The following is a 24,104-nucleotide window of genomic DNA, read 5'->3' as shown; positions in this document are numbered from 1 at the left end:
ACCGTTGATACTAGGTTAAACATCAAAGAGTAACAATTGCAGAATTACCATGCAAGACTCCCCAAAACAATCGATATACATGCTTGGCCAAAATCAAAGACATACACACCAAACTGTAATTGGACTGCCCCCTGCATCAATGCAACAAATAATTGTTCACTCGAAAGGATGCGACCACAAAGAATGTATACAAGGACCATGGTTCGCCAAAATACTAGTTATTGCTAAAACAAAAAGGAAATAATAATAAAAAAAAATACTTAAATCGTTTTGCCCCAATGGCCAGGAACATGATGGATGACCCAGATGTCCCGGGTTCGAATCCTGATTCCGACCAGATTTTACCAGAGCATTAAAACTTGTCGTGCCTTCGGGCGGGGTGAGCCAACTGGGTTTTACCGGGAACGCCAAGCCAAACTCGGATGCTAGCGTGGATCCCGATCATGTCAACATAGTTGGCCTGAGTGGGGAGGCGGGGCGCGACGTGTTCACGAAGTGAGATAGCTTAACTGTAATAGTCACCGTTCGAAGAAAAAAGGCTTACATTTTATTTTTTGTATCTTTTATACATAAAATTAAATGTTTATGCTTATGTACATAAAACCATCAAACTAATTTCTTCATATTTATATTAATTGTTTTTTACCATTTGCTTACACATGTATATATTTTATATATATATATATACAACAAATTTGTTCATAACTTTTTTAATTTCAGAATATACCAAAAAAAACATCGCAATATTATCATTTCTTTTTTAAAAAACTTTGAAATAAAAAATGGATTATTTTTATTTTCATGTTATCGCAATTATTGATATATCATATGTATAAATCTCTCTCCTATCTTTATATTGAATAATTAGGCATCTATGTGTACTACTTTACTTAGTACTAGCTTATATATTAATCATTTTCATAGCCCACAATCTTAACTAAAACATAGAAAACTAAAAGCAAAATGAAGAAGCATATGCTATGTCTCCTGTTCTTCTCTTTCCTTTTTGCTTCATCATCATATGCTCAACTTAGACAAAACTTCTATCAAAACACTTGCCCAAATGTCGAATCAATCGTCAAATCCGCCGTCACCAAAAAATTCCAGCAGACGTTTACCACCGCTCCGGCCACTCTCCGCCTCTTCTTCCACGATTGTTTTGTTCGGGTTTGTCCATTCTTCAAATTCACTTATGAACTTTGGTTAATTCTGTGTGGATAATATTATAAAGTACTTATGTTATGCAGGGATGTGATGCTTCGGTTCTTCTGGCAAATGCAAATGCAGAGAAGGACCATCATGACGATTTGTCATTGGCTGGAGACGGATTCGACACCGTGATCAAAGCAAAGGCTGCCGTTGATAGCAATCCCAATTGCCGGAATAAAGTTTCTTGTGCGGATATATTAGCTCTTGCCACTAGAGATGTTGTAGCCTTGGTGAGTATTTGTTCATGACTTTTGGTTATTTCTATAACTTAGTTTTACCTTGAACAAATTAAATGATTTTAAAGGTATAAAACATTAAAATGAGTGGTGGGCAACAGCAAAAAGTATTCTTCTTTTGTTTTGCTTGTTTTTTTTTAAGATTTGAAATGGATCGGTTGTTTTGTTACTTAAGACACTTTCAAATATTTTATATATATTTTTTGAGATATTGACTGTTGACATAAAAAAATATGATAAAAATATTGACAGTTGACGTAATTAAATTTTTAGATAAAATAACTCAACAGGTTTTATGTAAATAAAATAGTAAAATACAGATCAGAAACTTTTTAACCCATTTGGTGTTTGATTTAAAACGAAAATTCACTCTACAGTAGCAGAGTTTTATAAATGTTTTACTAAAGTCACTTAAAAACTTTTTTGTATTAAATTAAAAACACTTCACTTTCAATATGTATTTCAAAGTATGAAGTTTTTTTAATAAATATGATTTTTTTATAAAATTAAATAATAATAAATCTTGGAAGAATGAAATTTAAATTGAACTTGGAAGAATGAAGAAAAACAATATAATAAATAAATAATAGACAATTTTCACAATTGTTTACTTTTAGTCAAATTTTTTTAAAAAAAATTACTCCCTAAATAGTAACCAATACTACCATTATATGTTTCCTTTAGGTTGCTCAAACTTTTCTAAAGTTAATTTAATATAAATATAAGAATTTCATAAATTGCTACATATATTGTAACTTGAGTGATTTTTTTTTCGTATTAAAAAGTTTAATTGTGATTAAATTGTGATTGGTGTAAATATATACCCGTTTTACATGATGTAACCTTGGTGTTCTTAGGGGTCCTTTAGTTGAGGACTTGCTAGTGGCATTTTTTGGTGAATGAAGTTTACGTTTCAAAAAAAAAATTTGCTCAAAATCTGCAACTATAATATTTTTTATGAATCTTTTTGTGGTTTTATACCTTTTTAATTTTAAAAAATATATATTTTTGTATATTTTTTAAATATAGACAGGTGGGCCATCTTACAAGGTAGAATTAGGAAGGAGAGACGGCAGAAGTTCTACCAAAAAAAGTGTGCAACATAAACTCCCACATCCAGATTTTAATCTAGACCAACTTAACACCATGTTTGCTTCTCATGGTCTATCTCAAACCGATATGATTGCACTTTCAGGTAAACTAATTAACCGATAGTCATGATTAAGGTACCAAGTTGTACAAGTTTGCCTTTAATTGTCATACTTATTTAAACTATTGTTTTCAAGGTGCACATACTCTAGGATTCTCTCATTGCAATCACATTTCAAAACGTATTTATTCAAAGGCTGGAATAGACCAGACACTAAATCGACAATATGCTCTTCAACTAAGACAAATGTGTCCAGTTAATGTGGATCCTAGGATTGCTATTAACATGGATCCCACCACTCCACAAACTTTCGACAACGCGTATTATAGCAACCTCCAACAAGGGAAGGGTATGTTTAGCTCTGACCAAGTCTTGTACACGGACACCCGATCAAGGCCAACAGTTAATCTTTTTGCTTCAAATAGAAACGCCTTCAATCAAGCATTTGTGAACGCCATGATCAAGCTTGGTCGTGTTGGAGTTTTGACTGGTAACCAGGGTGAAATCAGACGTGATTGTACTAGAGTTAACTAGAGAAGTTGAATATGTTTATTCTTGAATAACTAGCTACAATTGTTCAAATTCAAGTAGTTTTTGACGAACATATAATGTTGATTGTAATTTATAATATATTGAATAATTAATGCTTCTTGTGACATTATTTATAAGTTGAAAACTATTTATCATTTTTGTTGCATATTATTGAAATATTTAGCTAGTGACTGGCTGTTAAAAGTATACATTTATATTTGTAGTTTTAGGTATATAAAACTTCTAGTATTATCAATTAAACTAAGTTGTCACACCATTATTTAATTAAGAGTTATAATTATATTATTGTTAAGCATGTTCCGGTAACTCGAAGTTTTGGGTAGATGCTCCACAAATATCTGGTGAAGGAGGTTCCTCTTGTTCAGATCAATTATGATGGTGATTTTATGACAGCTTCCCTCACCAGACAGCAACCACTGAAAATTCTTGTTAGAGGGCTAGGGTTGTAGTTCCTACTCTGCGGGCACTCCGATACTCAATTTAGTCAGGGCCTCATAAGTGTTGTTCTATATTATAGCACAAACTCGTAATCGTGTGCTATATTATAGAAGAGCCTTGTATATATGAGGCTGGTGGGCCAGTGGACCAACTTCAACTTAGGTCTACTAAGATTGGACTAACATGGATTAGGCCTACTGCATTGGGCTTTGGTTCAATTAGAAGGTATATGTCTATATGATACCAAAAAAAAAAAGGAAATTACCGATATAGGTATGCCTTACCGGTATTTTGTCAAAAATAGTCATGATCTTAAAAACTAACCAAAATAGGCAAAACCAATAACTAAGCACCAATGTAGCCTAGAAGGAGTTTGATCGAAGTTAATGTTTTGGTCAAGGGCTCAAGGCATTTTATTTAATTTATTTATGTTTTGGCCAATAACTCAACCTCAATCTTAAATATAAAAATCAGCTCACATGAGTTAATCAATCAATGTCCAGCCTAATCCTACTATCACTTTCATGCCAGCCTTCCCCAGTTTTATAAAATAAAATAAAAATCACTAACTCAAAAGTAAAATGCTTTTTTATGACATTGATGTACCCACCTTTCATTAACATTTCAGCCATCATATTATTTAATATATTATTATATAATATCTTTTTATCGAAGTTAATTCAATTGATTATAGTTTTAAATTTTAGAATTTCTCTTATAAGTTTATGTGCTTTTAATCATTAAGTTGTGTGTTCTACACTTAAAACATCAAGAACATATTTGCAAGAAATTGTTTAAATACTCTTATTGTAGTAACTAATTGAGCGATAGGGTGGAGCCTGATGATTAATAACGCCTAATCAAGATTTTACAACCATGACTAAATAGCTACCAATATATAAAAATTGTACACATTATAAGAAAAAAGATGATGTTTCTAATAAAAATTATGAAATACGTGTCATGTAATACAACTAATAAACAATGTAATTTCAACGGATACAACATAAAGTAACATGCCAAACTACTTGCTTTCTAAACTACTTCAAATATTTTAAGAGTGTATATTTTAGTTAAATATTTGAAATTGAAGCCTATTATTATGTATAGAATATTAAAACTATCATATTCAAATATATTAATTAGAAGTTCATACAGTCTTGTATAATTCAAGACATAACATTTAGAATTTTAGTAATTAAACACATGTCGCCGCTAAAAGAAAGTTTTAGCGACGATAAAATGGAAGTAGCGGCGACAATATAAGCATCATCAGTGAAGAATTAGCGGTGACAAATGTCGCCCAACTCTGTTTCGTATATCGATACTATTTATAACTTGAACTAAAATGTACCTAGATGAGAGGAGACTTCGAAAGGCGTACCACCCATATACAACTTACCTTATCTGAATTCGAATCTTAAAACAATATTGTTATCCCATGTTAATGACATACACTTGTTGAAATCATATCGAGACTCTCGAAAGGTTCCACAAAATTCTTGTCAAAATTAAAAAAACAATATTATTATTAATAGTATTAAAACATTTCTTTTTGTTTTTTAGGAAAATCCAATAATAGTTTAGTATCTTATATACACATAACTATAACTATAAAATTTAATGGATTTTGACTAGTTAACCCATTATGAATCAAAAGTATATGTAATATATTTACATGTTACTTGACAAATAAACCAATCATATAAACGAACCAAATGATTAAATTATAGTAGAATATAAACTTATTCTATGGTTGAATGAGGCAATGATCAATAAAAGTAAACATACTCATATATGTATCTATATTTTAAATCAAGACCAACTATATAATAATATATGTAGGTATCTATATAAACATCTTCATCACTCCATAATCATACAACAAAGAGGAAATCAGACAAAAGCAAAATGAAGAAGCAAATGCTAACTTTCTTGTTCCTCTCTTTGTTCATTGCCTCATCATGCCCAACTTAGACAAAATTTCTATAAAAATACTTGCCCTAATGTTGAATCCATCGTCAAATCTGCCGTCACCAAAAAATTCCAGCAAACTTTTGTCACTGTCCCAGGCACTCTCCGCCTTTTCTTTCATGACTGTTTTGTTCGGGTTTGTTTCATTTCCTCATACATTCTAACGTTACTTGCCAAAAGTTAATATATTCATTTTTAATGCTATATATGTTTATATAATTATAGGGATGTGACGCTTCGGTTCTTCTAGGACATGCAAATGCCGAGAAGGACCATCCTGACGACATATCACTCGCTGGAGACGGATTTGACACCGTCATTAAAGCAAAAGCCGCCCTTGACAGCAATCCCAATTGCAGGAATAAAGTTTCTTGTGCTGATATATTGGCTCTTGCCACTAGAGATGTCATTGGTTTGGTATGAACTATGAACATATATTCTGTTACAATTTTTGATGTGAGAGTTGATTTTGTGCCTCAAAATAAATGTCACAAAAATTTGGACACAAAATGTTATTTTATGTATATATATTTTGTTACATAGTATGGTTATGCTTATACTTTTATATATTTTTATTGTTTAAATAAACAGGCAGGTGGGCCATCATATAGTGTAGAGTTGGGAAGAAGAGATGGAAGAATATCTACAAAGTCAAGTGTGCAACATAGTCTTCCACATCCAGATTTTAAGTTAGACCAACTTAATTCCATGTTTGCAAAGCATGGTTTATCTCAAACTGATATGATTGCACTATCAGGTAAATATATATTATGGTTAAACAATTTCTTTGCAAACATGTTTTTATTTTAATTATGTTTGAACCTTTCATAGGTGCACATACACTTGGATTCTCTCATTGTAGCAAATTCTCGTCACGTATTTATTCAAAGAAGGGAATAGACAAGACACTAAACCGCCAATATGCTCTTCAGCTAAGGCAAATGTGCCCGCTAAAAGTAGACCCCAGGATAGCGATTAACATGGACCCCACCACCCCTCGAACTTTTGACAATGCGTATTTTAAGAACCTTCAACAAGAAAAGGGTTTGTTTACCTCGGATCAAATTCTATTCACTGACACTCGGTCAAGGCCAACAGTCAATCAATTTGCGTCTAACAACAATGTGTTTAACCAAGCTTTTGTGTCCGCGATTACCAGGCTTGGTCGTGTTGGGGTTTTGACCGGTAACAAGGGTGAGATCAGACGTGATTGTACACGAGTTAACTAAAAAAGGATTATGTGGTTTCCATTTGTTAGTGAATTATATTCCAAATGTTGATTTAATTTTTAAAATAAGTAGCTACAATTCATGTTCACATGCATGTAGCTTTTGAAGGGCAGTTATGTTGATTTGGTTTTAGTTTTTTTCTATATTGTAATATTTGTTCTTGAGGTTGTAAATGGTGGTTTAAGTTGTCAATGATATAACATCACATGCTAATATTTTCTTGCCAGTCAAACTAGCTTGCAATAAGTTTTTAAAATCAAACCGACTATCACTTTTACTTTATTATTAGACATTGTTCAATTGTTGACCTCTTTATGTTAATCTCATATGTCATATAACTCCTATTGTCAAGTAGTTACCAAAGGACCTTTGACCTATTGTAGTACGGAGTTGGATGAGGCTTTGTCTATCTAGCTAAACCGTAGTGATTCAAATCTCGTGATTGTCAGAATATGTGTAATTTAAAAATAATGTTAGAAAATGGATTCATTAACCCAAATCTCCAAAAGATGAATGAATGATCGTGTGTGTGTGTGGGGGGGCGTGATTGGTTGGAACGCATTTGTTTTGTTTGATATAGATGGAGTCATGGAACACCACCCTTGCTAATTTGACAAACTTGTGGGTACTTTGTGAAAAATGAGGTGCCCTCATTGTTAGGATCTGCACACATATAAACCAAACACAAGAGCAATAAACGAACATGATTTGACGTGGTTCGGTCTAGACAATGATTACAAGTAGATATCGTGATATAAATAGAGACTAAACAATGGTTTGTAACTTACTAAACAAGAAAATCTCAAATGGGTCGGGCTTAGGGCATGTCGCCCCGTACCCGTCTCCTCTTTTTGACTTCAACACCCATTTATTGGATGAATGGACTATTGGTTCAGTGAAAATTTTGGGTGAGAAGTCAATAAGTCAACCGCGATGCCACAATGGGGCCTGGGGGAACATAGTTGGATTGAGATGGCTTTTGGGCCTAGAATTTAGTTACATAATAGAGGTGCCTCACATTTTGATTAGATCATATATGGTTTGCTAGACTATCACATCTCAATGGATATACTCGAGGTTATGAGTTTTTGGAGACGTCGTATTAGGGCTATTACTAGGATTTAGTTACATAATAGAGGTGCCTCACATTTTGGAATACTACCTTCATGGTATCAGTTCTAACATTTTTATTCAGATTTAAGCAACTTAGCCAACATAAATGATTAATTTGCATTAAGAAGAGGAAAAGAAGTTAAGTTTCACTAAGAAAACACTTTTAATCGTTAACTACGTTTCATAACATGATAACACGTAACACTACTGAGATAAGAAACGTAAATCATCACAATGTTTAAGAAGTATAACATATGATTTGTAAAGTAATTACTTAAAACATATGAAAGCACTTTAATTGCATCCAAGTGTCCTGATCTAGTAATCCATGTCGAGACAATACTTGTAATTATTTTACTCAATCCAAGATTCCAAACAAACACATGTTACATTAATATACAACGTTAAACAGAATATATTATGCATGTAATTAATATACTCAGCTCTCTCTGATCCACAACTTGTCAAATCTTGAATTGTTAAGATTTAAGACACTCCAAGATACATACCCTCTGCCCCTTTCTCTTTGGAGTCATAGATCTTCGGTCAAACCTCACCGGAAAAGCTTCCCGATTGGTTATTTGCAACTTTCAAGGGATAGGAAGATCTATGGTTATTGGATAAATTTGATTTTGATCTGTTTGCTTTGAACCATCAGGTACATGAGTTTTGTAATTTAGAATTACTAGGGTAGACATTTTTGCTAAATCTTTATGAATGGTACGTTCAAGTTTTGTTACTTCATTTATGCATTATCATAGATATGGATGTGATATAGAGACCGCTTCGAGATGGTCAATCTCCCGATTAGCCTTTTGTAGTAGGCAAACACTCCAAGAATTTAGAGAAGAAATAACGAGACATTGCTGTCAATTTTCAACAACATCATGTGTTAGACATGTAGTGCCCGTATTTGAGAAAATGTAATTTTGATATTCTCACTATGAATTGAGTGTCATCTTTCTCAAGAAACTTATTCCTTATTTTAGATGGATATATTTGAGAACCAATAGCATGTTGAAAATTATGAGAATCGCATTAACTCTTATACTATTTATTGTATAAATTGACTAGAATACGTTTAGATTTTTAAGATCTGTTTTTAAAAAACTACCGTATTGAATTGTTTTTTTTCCTTAAATGTGGATATGCATACACACTATATGCATATGTTCATAATTATATACTTTTTTTTGTTTAGTTTAGAAAAGAAAAGATAAAATCAAAGAATTAACGAGACCGTACGTATAACTAAACTATTGTTTTTCAAAATTACCTTTTAATTGAAGCAATATGTATAATCTATATATCTTATGTGGTTCTCACAATTCTCAACATATTGTTAGGTTATGAAACGAACACACCCATGCATACATGAACTTTGGATTCTTTAGATACACTTTCGATCGTTGCAAGTAATAAATGACGTATTATCATGATCAAGTAAATGGATCGTGAAAGGTACTAGGCCATCCAAAGGTTATGGCTCTATCTCAGATGCACTTTTGGCATGATGTAAGATGTTTGGAGTGTGCAAATTTTGTTTGAACTTTAGGTGTACATTTTGTTAGATATGACTCACATCATCCAATCCATGGTGATTTAATTTTGACTTTAGGTCATCAAGATTTCTGACTTGGGTTCAACTAGTCATTGTCTCCACTTTTCACTAGTGCTTTTACACATGCAGCAATTCTACTTTATTCCTATTTTTGTGATTCATTTTCTTACACCTTTTTTGTATCAATTTTGGATATAAATTGCCAATATCTCCAGTTAACATAGCAGTAGAGCATGCCCTTATTTCAACAAGCAACAACTTGATATCTTTGGGTGCTACATGATCGCGTTGTAAAAGAATAGTTTTCGTGACTATCATAGAAACGTTACACGTGACTTGTGTTGGGACTATTAGATTTCACTTTGTAAGTTCAATAACTACGATGCTTGAAAACCACCATCTATGTTACATCAAACAAACAATGTTGAAGCATGAAGATACTTTTAGACGTCAGGTAATCTATAACATTCATTTATTTTGTTATGCGAAACAAAATTTAAGCAGTTGCGAAAAGTATTAGCTAGTAAATAAACTATGTATAATTGTGTATCATATTCTTGCCATCTTATTATCTGAAACAAATATTTAAGGGCTGAAAAATGAAAATTTATTTATAGGTAAGGGAGCTTCATCGATTGTACGACGTTCAAAAGAGTATGATCACTACATTGGAAAATGAGACAAGACAAGACATTGAGTTCGGTCCAAGGGTTACTATGAATATCAACAATAATGATTCAGGATTGATACCAGGTTTTGATATTCATGACAACGTAACAAGGCCTAGCGATGTGGAACTAACATTAAGCATTGGACCTAGCATTAGTTCAAGACGATCACAAAACCGTCATTATCAAACTGGAGGCAACGAATCTATGGCGACGATAGAAACAAGTTTGGCAAACTCGGGTACATTTTACAATCAAGATAACAAGAGACCACATTGGCTTTTTCAGGATCAACTTTAAATAGAAAGTAACACATGTTCTTATGTTTTATTTTCTTTGGTTTTTAGATGTATTTTTGTAGCAACTAACATATATATTATACATTCATACTGAACTATACAGGCCAATCTAATTATACTATTTTTTATTAATTTTCTTGCCTAGTTTATTTATTTATTTATTTTATTAATTATATTGTGTGAACTTAGAAATAATATTCTAAACTTAATTTGGATTAACTTCATTGCAACACACACTATGGGGCATGAAAAGATCAAATATGAACATGAAAGGTATTTAGATATGAAAAAGAAAATAAATATAATTATCTACATATATCTTAAATTTTATCTGTTTTATGATTTTTATTTTTTTTTCCTTTTTGTTGGTTCAGTTGGTTTTATTTCCATGATTGGTAAGGTGGTAATGGTTCTCTGCTTTTTGATTATACAGGGCTTTCTTTAGTTTATGTTTACTTTCTAGAAAATAATAATAGTAAGAAGAATCTAACCAATACTATGAGGTAATTGATGATATTTGTATGGTTGATGTCATGATAATATTCACAATAGGACTATTGTGATAATACTTTTAAGGGAGTCTAAAAAGAATTAAACTTAGGAAATGTAATAATCTTTTTACTATAATATTTTTGGTTTGGTGAGTCCCTAAATTTTAAAAGTGTTTTGGGGAATATAATCAAATGTCAAATTAGGTGAAACCCCTAGAAATGTTCCTCAAGTATAGAGTTGACGTTGATATGCAAATGAGATGTAAAGAAAGGAATGACTTTTGGTTCGTTTGAAGCTTTGGACAAAATGCAATAGGTTGGTTGCAGGACCAAATAGCCCATTTTGACTTTGAAATAGATATGTATACAACTCAACTAGATAAAAGCAAAAGGGCTAGAATAGGACCCAGCATAAAAGACGTGCATAACTTTTCAAAAGCTAAATAACTCATAAGGTATGGATTAAATCATTAAAATGTCATGATAATCGAGCGCTTGGAAAAACCTTCGCATGTTTGTGCGAATCTCGGGCCCAAATCTTGTCAAATGTTTATTTATTTGAAGCCCTAAATTTGACTTTGAAACGGCCTAGCTATATAAAATGCAAAGGGGATAGAAAGGGCCAGTATAAAGTACAAGCATTAATTTTTTATTCGTTTAAAGTTACATGACTCATAAAATATGAAATAAAACGTCTTTATGAGTAACCGCTGGGACAAGACTCTCGAACCCAAATTCCTTCATCTAAAATAGGGGGTTCAGGGTTCGGTTTGGATGGTTTTCAAACCAAATAGTTAGTTATTACATTTTCACAATCTAACCTCTAGTTCTATTATTAGCATATAACATCCCTCTCAAAAAATTCTACATGATAATTAATTAATTATCATGTATATAGTTTGAGGTATGTTAATATGTTATGAGTTAAGTTTAAGCACCATTGTCTTTGTTCATCACATCCAACACATAATAATTAAAAGAAACTAATTCATATAGAAAACATTCCAACTTTCGCTAACAAGAACCGACCAAATACAAACCGTTTACAGGTATAAATTCTACAAGATAACATAAACTTTAAACACTCGAGACTGCACCGCGGCATAAAACATATCTCCAGCCTCGACTCTGTAATAAGTTAAAAACCACCCCGCCCCGTTATCAAACACTCCTCATACTGTATAATGTTGTTGAATAGTATCAATATCGAGCCCCTTCAGTTTCACCACCGACTCAACATGACCCTTGAGCGTAAGCACTTCCCGAAGCCTAAACATGCATAAAAGATTAAAAACCCAAACATTTATTAAATGTTTTCACATGTGAAAAAACTAATATAAGACTATTAGTAAGCGTGTTAAAGTACCTAGCAACTTCAGCACGTCGTTTGGCCTGTTCAGCTATTTCAGACAGTTCTCGGTAGCTGCTCTTCTCATTAAACAGATTTGATGTGTCGGGTGCTTGAAGCCCGTGAAGTGTCCGTTGAGCGTGGGCCCATTGAGCCTCTCTCTCTCCTCTACCATAATCCTTCTTTGTTGTGAAAGCAGTCTACACATAACACACATATGTTTTAAGTTTTAGTATATAAAAAAAATTATGATATATATATATAGAAAATATTGAAATATTAATACATACCCTATTATCAATCATGCTGAGCCAAGCCTTGCCACTAAGGATGTACCTAATGGCAAACTTCATAATATCAAGAGGGAAATAAAACACTATACTGTAAAGCCAGATAACACCGGCCCATTTCCAACCGATACCCTTGATTCTTGCGAACCCCCATTCTGCGTATACCGCGATTAATGTCGCTACCTGAAATTTATACAAAATACGGGTTTTATCATTTATGTTTGTAATTCCAAAAAAAAAAAAACTTTTTTTCAAAAATAATAAAAATTTAAAAACTTACGAGTTGTGCGGCTAGGAAAGCGCCCATTAGTAAGAACCCTGGTCGTTCAATGAACGACCAGCTACGAGAACGGGTCACAAAGATGAGAGCTTGACTCACGATACTGACTTGTAAATATAACGCAGCCATCATCTCGGTATCACTGTTCCTTAAAGATTTCACATCAAATTTATCCTGCAGACAAAAAAATAACCAGGTTTTGGGTTGTCACATCTAGTCTGTTTAGTTAAACAAACTAAACGGGTCATGTTTACCGTGAAAAAGTCAGTATCTTTCATGATCCAGAAAAAGATAACTGTCATTAAAGCCAAGTAACCACCAAGAGCAACACCAGTGGCAAAGATCTCTTTAAGCTTCCAGCTGTCTGGTAACGGAGATGGTTTCACTCTATCCTTCGAGATTGTCATGATAGTACCTTTTAAAACATAATGCGTGTCAGTAAATACTAAATATTAAGTATCGTAAACAATAACTATAGTCGTTAGAAAAGAAAACCAACCGTCGTTAAGGATTGCGATAATAAGCACCATGAATGGAGAGAAGTCAAACTTCCATATCAAAGCAATGAACATAAACCCGAACACGATACGAATGGTAATAGAAACTGCATATATCTGCAAAAATAAGATATATGAGTTGTCTTTTAAAAAAAATTGTTAAGTAATTTAATTTTTATATATTGTGCCCCATATACTGTTGGCCCAAATGTATAATAATCATTTAATCATTAACTTAAAAAAAATATGCAAAAAATTATTATTCCGGGCCAATATATCATTTTTTAAAATTTTATGTATTGTATCCTATATTTTGTAGGTCCAAATGTATAATAATCATTTAATCATAAACTAAAAAAAAAATGATTTATGCACAAAATTATTATTCTAGGCCAATATATCATTTCACCAAAAAAAATTCAAGCCCAAATGGTAAAAAAAATAAAATAAAAATAAAACGAAAGTTAACCAAACCGAAACGTTTTTCAAAATCTCAAAAACCGAACTTTTAGGTTCCTGGTTCAGGTTCAGTTTTTTCGGTTTTACACTTTTACCATTTGGGCTACAAAAAAATTCGGGAAAAAAGTAATTGGCCCAAATCCGAACTTTCAGTTTATGGTTCGGTTAAAGCCCAAAACCAACCCATGCACACCTCTAGCTAGTAGGGTATCGGTGGGCCCATGAGTTTTGCTTAACGAGTTCTCATATGACGAGAAGGAGTGAAGGACTAACCGTATAATTTTTCATTCTTTGAAAAATAGCTCTACTGGTAAGCACAGCACTGATGATCACACTAAGCCCGGGCTCAGTAAGCACAATATCAGAAGCACTTCTTGCAGCATCAGTAGCATCAGCAACCGCGATACCGATATCCGCCTTCTTTAAAGCTGGTGCATCGTTCACACCGTCTCCAGTCATGCCACAAATATGCTTCCTCTCTTGTAACTTCTTCACAATTTCATACTTGTGCTCTGTTAAAAATAATGTCTCAAAATTTAATAATTTTAATAGTTTGATTAAAAAATATAAAAATAAAAAAAAACTTTGAATAATATTAAATGAAGAAAAACGCACCGGGGAAAACTCCAGCGAACCCATCGGCTTTCTCAATCAACTCGTCTACTGGAAGTGAAGCAATCGACTCGTCCTTGTGTCCACCGAGTAAAGATGAAGACGGGTACATGTTTGTTCCCATACCGAGCCGTCTACCAGTTTCCTTAGCAATTGCAAGTTGATCACCTATATATTTTAAATCAGTATTAATATATATATATATATATATATATATATATATATATATATATTCATATATACACATTATACTTACCAGTAATCATTTTGACATTAACACCAAGATTGAGAGCTCGTCTAATGGTCTCGGCACTATCATGCCTTGGCGGATCAAAGAGAGACAGCAAACCGACAAACTCCCACGGACCGCCTGGGCTATCTTTTGATTTTTGAGGCACTTCCTATAAATTTACCAAAAATGAAGTAAGAAACAAACTATGTATACTTACAATGTCATACATTAAAAACATAATATTAATACAAACCTGTCTTGCAACTCCCAAAGATCTCAACCCGCGCTCAGCAAATTTATCGATCATTGCATGAACTTTCTTCTTAAGATCTTCTTTGCACCCGCAGAGTGTCAATATCTGATTCAACATTCACCAACAATAAGTCTTCTGTTAGTTTATTATTATTATTATTATTATTATTATTATTACTACTACTACTAGTGTTATGTTATTATTATTAGTACTACTACTACTAGTTTTATGTTACTACTACTACTAGTGTTATGTTTTTGTTATTATTATTATTACTACTGCTACTGCTACTGCTACTACTAGTGTTATGTAGTTATTATTATTATTACTACTACTAGTGTTATGCTATTATTTATTATGGGCAACAGTCGACAAGTTACCTGTTCGGGTGCGCCTTTGCTAGCTCTAAACCAGTTACCATTATTGTCAATGTAAGTCAAAGCAGTCCGCTTATCAACAGGGTTAAACGGGAAGAAATGAACCTCTCTAATACCCGCTCGTGCCTACAAAACCATAACATTAACAGAAAACATTTTCAGTTCCATTACCAAAACATTAACATAAAATATTAACAAACAAAAACATACCTCTTTCGGGTCAGCAAGCGTTCCAACAATCGCAGCGTCAATAGCATCTTGATTCTCCATCCTAGAAGCTCGTGCAGCGTACAACAAAACCTGTTCCTTATCCAAACCTTTACCAAAAACCTCGATTAAGTTCTTATCAACTGTCAACTTGTTTAACGTCAAAGTCCCGGTTTTATCACTACACAAAACATCCATTCCCGCCATTTCTTCGATCGCAGTCATACGTTTAGTAATAGCACCTTGTTGTGACAACCTATGTGAACCTATAGCCATTGTAACCGAGAGAACCGTAGGCATAGCTATCGGTATCCCACCAATAAGCAAGACCAAAAGGTTATCAATACCATTTCTATACTCTCTATGTTGAATGGGATACATGACAATAATCTCGACAACCATTCCGACTGCAATGGAACAAATGCAGAAGTTTCCGATGGCGGTTAGAACCTTTTGGAAGTGTCCAACTTGGTTTGTGCTGTCAACTAGATGTGCAGCCTTGCCGAAAAATGTGTGGACCCCAGTGGCGATAACTACTGCTTCTAGTTCACCTTGTTTGCATGTTGAACCCGAGAATACTTCGTCGTATGGGTTCTTGGTGACTGGGAGGGATTCGCCCGTAAGTGCAGATTGGTCAATCTTTAACGGGTCGCCTTCTAGTAGGCGCGCATCAGCTGGTACAATGTCACCGAGTTTGATGCTTATAATGTCTCCTGGTACCAGTATTGAAGCTTCTTGTTCGCTCCAACGACCGTCCCTTAGAACCTGAGAAAATTTGCATACGGGTCAATTCGGGTCAACTCAAGTCTACTCACCCATTGGGTTAAATCGGTTGTATTAAAATGTATATAATGGGTCAGAATGGGTCAAACTAAAAAAAGAAAATGATTGAAACGGGTCAAAACGGGTTGAGATTTCTCGAGTTTTTTTTATGGAACGAGAAAAACGGAGTAATCTTTTTAGTATTTTTACTTTTTTAGTTTTTGATTTATATTTCAAGTTATAATTTTTTAAAATTTTTTTTTTTATTTTTTAACGAGGGGTTTTTGAAATGGGTCAAAATGGGTTGAGATTTCAAAAACCCCTCATTAAAAAATTCAAAAAATAATAATTAAAATATTATAACTTGAATTATAAATCAAAAAACTATAAAGGTAAAAATACGAAAAAGTTTTTTCCGTTTTTCTCGTTCCAAAAAAAACAAAAAAACTCGAGAAATGTCAACCTATTTTAATTTTTTTTTTCAAAAACGACTCATTTCTGTCCGAACCCATTTTGGTTAGGACCCGAACAAAACTGATGCTTTTTTTCTAAAATAGTTTGTTTTGAGTTTTGACTTGAACCGAGAATCACATGAACCCGTTACTCATAAGCCTGTAAACGAACCGAACGATCAGTGAACTGTTCAAGAACCATTAATAAACAAACAAACATGAACAATATTCGTTTTGTTACACAAATGAGCCCGTGACTTGTTCGTTCATTTGCGTTCGTTTACATTTGTTCATTTAAAATCGTTTATATTTTTTCTAAAGAAATATTAAAAATACCTTGGTTTTAGGTGCAAGACCAGCCATAAGTGCAGCAGCAGCATTACCAGCATTGTTTTCCTCAATAAAACTGATAGTTGAGTTGATAACAAGCAAGCAAACAATACCAACAAAATCTTGCCAATCCGGCGGTTTACCACCACCGTTAGCAAGCGCAATCGCCATAATGGCTGCAGCCTCCATGACCCACGATAGCGGGTTCCACATAAACCCGAGAAACTTGAGGATTTTGCTTTCCTGTTATTTACAAAAAAAAAAAAAAAAAAAAGTTTACCATTAATATTTGAAAGTTAGAAATGTGACAAGAGAATTGTATTAATCAAGTATACCTTTTTCTCCTCCAATTTGTTTGGACCGAAGATTTCGAGCCGATGAGCTCCTTCATCTGAGCTCAAACCTTCGCGGTCACATTTCAACTGTTCGAACACTTCTTCGATCGGTACTTTTTCCTGTATTAACAAATACAAAGATTATTATTCACTATGTATATACTATATACTCATCATTTACTAAACATGTGTTCATTTAACTTGTTTGACTTACTAACTGATTTATGTAACAACACTTCTAACTTATTAACCAACTTAACTGTCACAAGACACAACTGCTTCCAAATAACCACTTACTAATCACATATTAAACTGTTAATGTTAAGAGAATTAATATAGGTTAGTTAGGTGTATTATAGTCATTTTGTAATTGTATGTTTTGTATATTTTAGCTAGTAGATACACTTATATACATTAAAATATGATAATATGTCTAAACATACCTAAAAACAACACTAGCTTTAAGTAAAATTACAATTACTTAGATTAAATTTTTTTTTAAGGAAAATTTGATCTATAATATTAAAAGATGCCTAATAATAAACAATAATTCCTTTGTCAAGTAAAAAAAAAGTGATTTAATTTTCTTTAACCAAATTTTTAGTTACTGTTCCATTGAGTTAGTTTTACTTCTACAAGAAATAGATTTTATGAACAAAAATCTTTACAATTACTTTTTAAAGTAACCTCATAAATAAATTACTTTTTATGTCATGTATCTACTTTTACTTGGTGTATAAAACACAAAGATAACAATTATATAAAAGAGTGGAGTTGTGAAGATTAGGTAGAAAGCTATTTTCACATGGATAGATGACTAAAACTAATAGGAAACAATAGAACATGAAGTTGAATTAATACAGAAGTTGACCTTTAAACCAACAAAAAAAGGGTGGACCACAAAGACAAAAGATGCATCCTTTTATATTTATTATTATTTCTTTGAATATATCAACCAATCAATTATCAATCAAGGCACTTGTCCCAATAAATAAAAGTCCAAAAAAACTAAAAAAAGTTATGTGATATCAAAGATTTCCCATGACAAAGCAGTTACTTGACTAAATCCCATTTCATAATTAATATTAATAAAATATATTTTAAAAAAAATAATTTTCTTTTGTAAATATATATAAAACTTATTTAAATTAAATTAAATTCAGAAGTCTGAGTAGTCAGATTCCAATGGTCAGAACTGCTTACAAAAGTGGAACAAAAAACCAAATTAAAAGCATCAAAATAGACAAGTTTCGGGTACCACCGAGTACTCTATATGTCCTATATCTATATTTATTTTTAATATTTTTTAATCTATTAAAAATTAAAAATATACCTAAATAACAAATTTAGTTGTACTAATCTATTACTAGCATTTAATCTAATTAAAAAAATACCTAATTTATTATTAAAGTGAAAACAAAAGTACATGTGGTAATGCGGCACATGTACTTTAATGATCATGTTCCAATATTTCATTCATATGTTCATTTGCTTTAAATTTTATTCCAAATATTAGTCTATAATGTTATAAAGAGAAATGAATTATGAGTCCCCAATAATTGTTGCCACTTGACTAGTGGTGTAACGAGCTGAGTCCGGCTTGTTTTGGGCTTCAAACTCAAGGTTCGACTAGTTTATTAATTATTAACTAATTTATATATTTATTAGTTTTCCATATTTTTAGAAAACCCTTAAACAAGTCTAAGTTTTATTTAAGGCTCGGGCTCGTCTCATTTTCAGCATTTCATCAATCCAATTTTGATTATCTCGCGAGCAACTCGACTTGTTTGACTGATATTTATATTTATTTCTTTTTTAACCCTACATTTGACCAATAACCATCTATAGTTGAAAAAGAGAAAATTACTCCTAAAATGGAGGATTTAGGCGTGATATTAAATCAATATTAAACTATTATTATTAGATAATTAGTAATTCAGATGGATCGATACGTACGGTACTAAAATGCTTCTAATGAGAACACATAACAAAACAAAATACGATGTTACAAATTATAATTTTGTAACCGACACTGTCATAAATTATTTGTTTGCTAGCATTAAATTAATAGATACACCGAATCAGCTTTCTGATTGGTTGTCACATGCAATGAAAAATTAAGATCACAAATGTTTTAGTGATTTTCAAGTTAAATAATAAAAAGTTAGCATGCAATAAGAGTCATCATAAAAAACAGCTAAAAATATGCGGAGTGTAAATTCAGGTCTTGAATAAAATATAAATTCGATAACTCGTACATAAAAAAGTAAATGATAAGATGATAATTGTAATTTTAATAAACAAAATATAAATATTGTAGCAAAACAATCTAATTTGATATATATAAATAAATATTATAGAAATATAAATAAATATATATATACATTTTTCATAAAAAATTTGAGCCTTCGAGATGATCAGGCCTAAGTCGATTGACTTCCCTGCATGCAAATAATGATGATTTCTATACTATAACTTTTATCAAAAGACCTATAATTTTTATCAAAAGACGAAATATATTAAAACCAAAACATAACCTTATAAACTGATAACCAATAATAATAATAATAATAAAAGAAGAGTTTTGTAACTATATACCAAATCAACGGTCTCATTTTTAATCCCTTCAAGGCTAAGAGCTTTATCACCGCCCATGTTGACGGAATATATAACGGTAACGGAGGCTAGATGACGGCGACTTTTGTCAAAAGCCTCAAAGGGTGAAGATATGTGTAGAGAGAGAGAGAGAGAGAGAGAGAGAGAGAGAGAAGAGAGATAAGTATTGTGTGATGAGAGTCTCCTCAACTGAGTTGTGTGAGCATTGGGGTATGGTTTATATAGTTAATAACAACATACTACCCTACCCCTAGTTAATAACAACATACTACCCTACCCCACCTCAAAAGTATATAGGGTCTACACCAAGTGGGCCCCACCTTTTTGTTTTTATTATTTTTTTTTAACTCTAATTTTTTATAAAGTTTGTAGGTTAATAAGTTGATATATTGGTATTTGCGATTTGGTTCGATTCGATTTTTATGATAATTGGTTTTTTGGTAAGTGTTTAATTACGGTTTTGGTAAACGACAGAGTAGACGGTTGGGGTGGATTGGTTGATAGATTTGACGATCTAACAGTTACATTTCATGATTTATTATGATTACAACTCATTAACATACTACGGATTTTAAAAAGTAAAATACAAATATAAATGGTATAGGTTATGTGGATGATTCGATTTAGACAAACGGGTTCAATTAATATTCATATTGTTCGTAAATAAATAAATAATAGTGTATTTACATAATAAACTATATTAATTTTGTGAATTTGGGGTTAATCATTAAGAAAAAAGTCACATTGTCTATATCCATTCAAAGCTTTGTTGATTATAAGATTTGGGGAGGGGGGTATGCAACTCTTTTTTTATGTGGTTGTTTTAAAGGGATTATAAAATGCAATAAATGGAGTACCTTTAACCTAACCTCTTTTATAAAACATCAATATACAAAAATTAAAGGGTTTTATTACACACATTAATATCTATACAAACGATAATAATGGCTATACAAATGAATATTGAACAAACAATATTATTGTATTGATATTTATTTTTATGGCTTTTGGTTCTAATACGTGTCCATTTTTTTTAGTATTGCACTACTGCTACTAGAATGGCATTGTACCGTCATAATCAATACGATCTTCAGTTGTGTTTTTACTCATTCTCGATTTTACTCTTTTGGAACGGTACCGATATATCGCAAACTGAACCATGTATCGTGCGTCCAAGACCAACTTGTATATAGTAATTATCAACTATAAATTTTATATACATTTAACTCAGCTTGTATTTATGAATGTATAATTTCATGCATCTTCCAAATGGATCATTGAAAGATTTTAGGTTTGTATATATTTGGAGATGATAACAATCTACAAGTATATATGAAGTTCGAACCAAATATGAAAATTAATCAAGTTTAATAGGGTGGTGGGTGTGGTAAGCGGCTTCATAAAAGGGTGTTGGCATCTTTCCCAACGATGGAACATCGGCCCACTGCCCCCACCATCTTTGATAGGAATGATATCAGCCGATTAATCTAAAATTTACTTCGAAACGATGTTTTAATTCGAGTTTTTAACTTCAAAATAAACACAAATCAAGACGTTTGGAGCATCGTTTCAAAGTAACCTTTACGCATCCTACTTCTGATCAAAAGCATTAAAACATTCGTTTGAAATTAAGATAAAACTTGACGGAGTTAAGTTCCGTTAAATTTTATTTAATGGATGTGCAATGAGAAAAACAATGTGAAATATGAAACTGATGACAAGAAGATTCTGAAATAAGATTATTATCATCTAACTATAAACTAAACAAAACCAAAACTAAAAACACGAGATTATTACAATACAATTTTTCTAAAAATTAATAAATACCATATTATTGTTCTCTCATTAGCAATGACGTCTATTAAAATAAACTAGCTATTATTATTATTATCGATAGGAGTAATATTTTTGTAATATTATTATTGGTCGAATACACTGTTGTTCCAAAAAAAAAATATAATCCATATGAAATTAATTTATTTGAAAGTAATAACATGTGATAACAATTAATGTAAACTTACACGTCTTGTCATTTTCACAGGCTTGAACTCCGATTTTTTCTTTTTGGATCAACATTATATTATTTAAATATTTATTTCAAGTGGTGGATAATTTATGTACGTTTAATATAACGTCGTAACATATACATGCGTTACGATATATAGTCGTGTAATTAGGGCTGTCAATTGGGTATCTGTTAAAGACACGATAAGACCTGTTAAGCAAAAAAGTACGGTATGTGAATTTTTTATTTTCTTAAGTAATTGAAATTACTAGACTAGACTTCCCCATTATCCCTTATTGGTACACAAAACTTCAAATTGTCATATAGTCATGACATATAAAGTAGTTAAACGAGTCGTATTCAATTTTGATATTTGTTTTACGCGCGTCGCCTCTTACCTGTTAAACCTGTTAAGATACGAATTGCCAGCCCTACGTGTAATACATGGATTGATAAGATATAAATAATGATAAATAAAGTTTTATTATTAATAAATTTATAAAACCTCATTTAATAAAACATTTAAAGTTTTATTTATAACTTTGTTAGAATTATATATATGATAATAATATTAGTTGACATTCTAATAGGCTATTCTAGTTGAATGACACTAGAAAAAATGGTTTTGTTTTAATAGTATATGTAGATGTTGTGAATCCAACATTCTTTTCAGAGCAACGACAATATCAATAAAAAATATACCAACAAAGTGCAAGACTAAAGAAATAAGGGATACAAGCTACTAAAAGAGATGGGAGAAAAGCATCATCCCGACCAAGAATACCCTTATTCGATATATTACTAATTTAATTATAAGAAAGACCCATAATATGATTCACCGTTTTAATATGCAAACGAGTATCTCTTATGAAATAAAGGGTTTCTCGTCTTTCATATCACTCAGACAGTTGAAAATAAATGTTATCTTCGGCCTGTTCTTAGATCTTGAAGAGTTCTGTAGCGTGAAAAGAAAATCCAACCTAGTAACAAGCGTTGGTATAGCTAGGGCACTCTAAGAACATAACAAACTCGATAGTAGCCTAACAACCTACACTTGAAGAAGAGTGCAACCGATACATGGTTACTAAGCTAGTAAAAGAAGTGATTATGTATTATATTTTGTTGTAATGAGCATGAAATTGTTAGTGTCACACTCCAACACATATTTAGGCTCGTTGCTTGCACGTAATGCATAGACAGACATGTGTACACAATACTAGCAAAGGCATACACAAATACACCAATAACTTACAAGATATGCGTATCGATACTTGGCTTACATCCCACACACACACACACACACACGTGTGTGTGTGTAAGTTTTTGTGTTTTTTCGTTAGCAGTCGTCGTCCTTTTGATGATGTCAAAATCATAGTTCGTGTCATCACGTTAATAACTCAAGTCGTCGTTGCAATGTGTTCCTACATATTGTTATTGCATATGCGTCGTCGCCTCTATGGTCGTAGATATATCTTAGTTGTAGAGTTACTTATTGCTTAAGTTTGTATATTTTTCAAAATTGTTCGCTCTACTTTTGATAATGTTTTCATTGTTTTCTTTTCATTTTATGTGTCCAATACACTCTCCGACCGCAGAGGTTCTAATTATTTTTTACCATATTTAAAAGTTACCACTTACGATTCTTTGATAATTACCATTTTCTATATAACTATACATAAAAATAATGATTAACAATATGCAATCGTCTACTATCAATAGCTATGTATAGAATTATAACATGGATAACTACAATTGCCTACAAAAACTATAACCTAACCCTAACTCCAAGTTACATTTCTATTCGTTTTTGAACGAGCAACAAAGCCCAGTCACCTGGCTACATCTACTAACAAAAGATCACCCATTCACCCACGTTCACGATCACATACATCAATGATGACGCGAACCGCTATAGAACTAACAAATACAAATATCTCTGTCTATGAATCACTTGTTTTAAATATATATATATATATAGAGAGAGAGAGAGAGAGAGAGAGAGAGACAGATTCAATTCAACATAAAAGGGTCAGGGTTGTCCTCGATGACCTGTCGGTTGTATAATGTGTAGAGTCGGGTCAACTATCTCCACACGCGCCGTCCAAAACGCGGGTCCAACCCATTAACAT

General features: G+C 32.2%; 2 protein-coding genes and 1 pseudogene across 3 annotated transcripts; 2 read left to right on the top strand and 1 right to left on the bottom strand.

Annotated features, from left to right (window-relative positions):
- Positions 1–901: 901 nt before the first annotated feature.
- Positions 902–3,182, top strand: LOC143544927 (peroxidase 45-like). Its single transcript, XM_077036903.1, has 4 exons — positions 902–1,167; positions 1,248–1,439; positions 2,475–2,640; positions 2,732–3,182. Exons 1-4 carry the CDS (start codon positions 964–966, stop codon positions 3,127–3,129), a joined length of 960 nt encoding a protein of 319 aa, XP_076893018.1. The 5' UTR covers positions 902–963; the 3' UTR covers positions 3,130–3,182.
- Positions 3,183–5,493: 2,311 nt separating this feature from the next.
- Positions 5,494–7,035, top strand: LOC143544929 (peroxidase 16-like; annotated as a pseudogene). Its single transcript, XR_013137336.1, has 4 exons — positions 5,494–5,695; positions 5,785–5,976; positions 6,151–6,316; positions 6,391–7,035. The product of XR_013137336.1 is annotated as a peroxidase 16-like (transcript).
- Positions 7,036–11,913: 4,878 nt separating this feature from the next.
- Positions 11,914–20,105, bottom strand: LOC143544926 (plasma membrane ATPase 4-like). The gene is made up of 15 exons (XM_077036902.1): positions 19,953–20,105; positions 17,355–17,474; positions 17,026–17,262; positions 15,479–16,240; positions 15,272–15,394; positions 14,892–14,996; positions 14,663–14,807; positions 14,410–14,574; positions 14,068–14,306; positions 13,338–13,452; positions 13,093–13,253; positions 12,839–13,012; positions 12,559–12,741; positions 12,287–12,468; positions 11,914–12,189 (listed from the first exon to the last, which is right to left on the bottom strand). The coding sequence occupies exons 1-15, from the start codon at positions 20,007–20,009 to the stop codon at positions 12,093–12,095; spliced, it is 2,865 nt and encodes a 954-aa protein (XP_076893017.1). The 5' UTR covers positions 20,010–20,105; the 3' UTR covers positions 11,914–12,092.
- Positions 20,106–24,104: the final 3,999 nt, after the last annotated feature.

The sequence above is a fragment of the Bidens hawaiensis genome, unplaced genomic scaffold (assembly GCF_021521415.1).
Source record: "Bidens hawaiensis isolate Kalapana, Puna unplaced genomic scaffold, B.hawaiensis_p1.1 tig00013803_1, whole genome shotgun sequence".
In the NCBI taxonomy this organism is placed as follows: Eukaryota; Viridiplantae; Streptophyta; class Magnoliopsida; order Asterales; family Asteraceae; genus Bidens; species Bidens hawaiensis.
This window is presented reverse-complemented; position numbering and strand designations above follow the sequence as displayed.